This window comes from Lactuca virosa, chromosome 7 (genome assembly GCF_052849685.1).
Source record: "Lactuca virosa cultivar CGN04683 chromosome 7, Lactuca_virosa_CGN04683_v6, whole genome shotgun sequence".
In the NCBI taxonomy this organism is placed as follows: Eukaryota; Viridiplantae; Streptophyta; class Magnoliopsida; order Asterales; family Asteraceae; genus Lactuca; species Lactuca virosa.
This window is the reverse complement of record NC_136432.1, coordinates 192,021,394-192,023,531: the sequence shown is the minus strand read 5'-3', so window position 1 is coordinate 192,023,531 and position 2,138 is coordinate 192,021,394. Positions and strand designations below refer to the sequence as shown.

The following is a 2,138-nucleotide window of genomic DNA, read 5'->3' as shown; positions in this document are numbered from 1 at the left end:
CCACCACCAACTTTTTAGAATCTATGATAGTTCTCTTGGTAATAAAAATGATCTTCGAGTTTTTCATCTTCTCTCTCTTGTTCTTCCATATTCACATTAATTCATTTGTATTTCAAATGTGTTTGTATTGTTTTTAATTTGTTGCTTGGATATAATAGATTTAGGTCTGTTAAGAATTTTTATCCTTTCATTTTCTTGTATTTTTTATTTTAGTTTATATTTTATCTTATAAATCCTTGCTTTATTCTCCTTTGTCTTGTAACCAGTAACCTAAAACTCATATTCAAATAACAGTAACCTAAAACTCACATTTATATATAGAACATAGTCTTGCTATGTTTTATGAGAAACAAAGGAGTACACTCCAACATACATGGGTGTTTAAATATTTCCATTATAGAACTATTAACTTCATACTTCAACAGAAAACCATACAACCACAGTTATTAAACATAAGTACTAAGGCCGGTATATACTACACATAGTGAAATAGAGCGTACAATGCTTATCTCAGTTGTGAGTTTGGGCCTCATGAGCTTGTTTGTATGCAGTTGCCTCTGCGTAAGTGCCGCAACACCTGCACCCTCCATTGTAGTAACGTCCACCACCACAGCAACCATATCTGCAATATCCTCCTCCACGGCTGCCACCGTTGTGTCGTCCACCACCGTTATTGTATCTTCCACCACCGTTGTTGTATCTTCCACCACCGTTGTTGTAACCTCCACCACCGTTGTTGTATCCTCCACGTCCACCATTGTAGTATCCACTGTCATCACCACCATACTTTGCATCTTCTACCTCACCTGCATCAAATATCATTTTAGTAATGTACATTTTATTGCATGAATCCATGTATAGAATTCTGGGAATTTCAAGGAAACATCCTGTACAAAAGGCCAATTTCATCTATGAAAATTAAATTTACTCACTGTCATTGTTGGACTCCAGGTCCTTAGCTGCAACCATTTCGGAGCTAAGGAAAAGAATAGTGGCCAGAGCAAGTGCAAGAAGAAGGAAAGTCTTCGAAGACATTTTAACTGTTTCAGAAAAAAACTATATGGAAGAAGGATGAAGAACCATTGTGGTAATATTCCTCTATTTATGGAAGGATTTATGCAGATGAAGATTTATTGCAGATTGGTTGGGTGGTTAGGAACTGGGACCAAGCTTTCATTGACTTTGACATTTTGAAACCTATTCTTATCCTCAACATCTTGTGCCGCAATTCATTTGTTTTGTTTTATATTCTACAGAAAATTTGGTATATATCCTTATTAAATATCTAAATATGGTATTTGTCCGACCTAAACTCTAAATATCATATTTGTCTTTTTTAATGTTTTAAAATATCATATTTACCCAAATATATTTTTTAAATAGTTTTTATTATTTAATAATCCATTTTTATATTTTAAAATTATTAAAACTAAAAAAATAACTAAATGGACCATAATACCCCTCCTTTCTAAATCGCAGGAATCTTTCAGACGAGGTTTTATGCTTTGGCCGTCTTCTTCAATTCGTCTACCACTCTTCCTCATGATCACCGGTATACGTTCACCTCTCGACATCGTCCTTTTTGCCTCTCACTGCTTCCATCTTGCAATTGTTAATAAGCACTAAGTGTTTATTCACTTTCCATATATCCCCTTCTTTTTGGCAACTAAATCAACAGTTATGCATCTACAATCTTGAATTCTTGAAACCATGTATTAATTTCACAATGCCTTTTACATATATGTCATTCGATTAGGTCAAGCCTCCAAAGCATATACTTAAGTTTGGTTATGCCCTTCTATAATCCATTTAAATCGTAGGTTACCATACATTGGTGTTAATTATAAGTTGTGATGTATAATTGGTACATAGGTGTGGTTTCAAGTTCTTATATATCGTTACTTTCAACAGCAGCTGCACTATTTTGATGATCCCTTTCTTATAGATGTACCATGTAAGAAATTCGGGGTTATAGAAAGGCTTGGAAATTCTGAGAATTGTGGTTTCACTTTCAGATTAAAGTATTTGGGTGGTACTCCCTATCTTTAATCGGATAAGACTCAGAATTGAGAGCAACAACAGAAAATAAGGTTGTTATGAATTTCGTGATTGTTGCTGTTCTAGGAAAAATGATGACC

At 34.3% G+C, this 2,138-nt stretch overlaps 1 protein-coding gene across 1 annotated transcript; it reads right to left on the bottom strand.

Moving 5' to 3' along the window:
- Window positions 1–288: 288 nt before the first annotated feature.
- Window positions 289–1,089, bottom strand: LOC145123735 (uncharacterized). The gene is made up of 2 exons (XM_079058942.1): window positions 933–1,089; window positions 289–806 (listed from the first exon to the last, which is right to left on the bottom strand). The coding sequence occupies exons 1-2, from the start codon at window positions 1,033–1,035 to the stop codon at window positions 511–513; spliced, it is 399 nt and encodes a 132-aa protein (XP_078915068.1). The 5' UTR covers window positions 1,036–1,089; the 3' UTR covers window positions 289–510.
- Between the last annotated feature and the right edge of the window lie 1,049 nt (window positions 1,090–2,138).

What these genes read in the sequence shown, in the direction of transcription:
- LOC145123735 (XM_079058942.1), bottom strand. Translation starts at nt 1,035, where the DNA reads ATGTCTTCGAAGACTTTCCTTCTTCTTGCACTTGCTCTGGCCACTATT. An exon ending in CCTGGAGTCCAACAATGACA is followed by an intron (nt 807 to 932) that starts GTGAGTAAATTT and finishes TATTTGATGCAG; the next exon opens with GTGAGGTAGAAGATGCAAAG.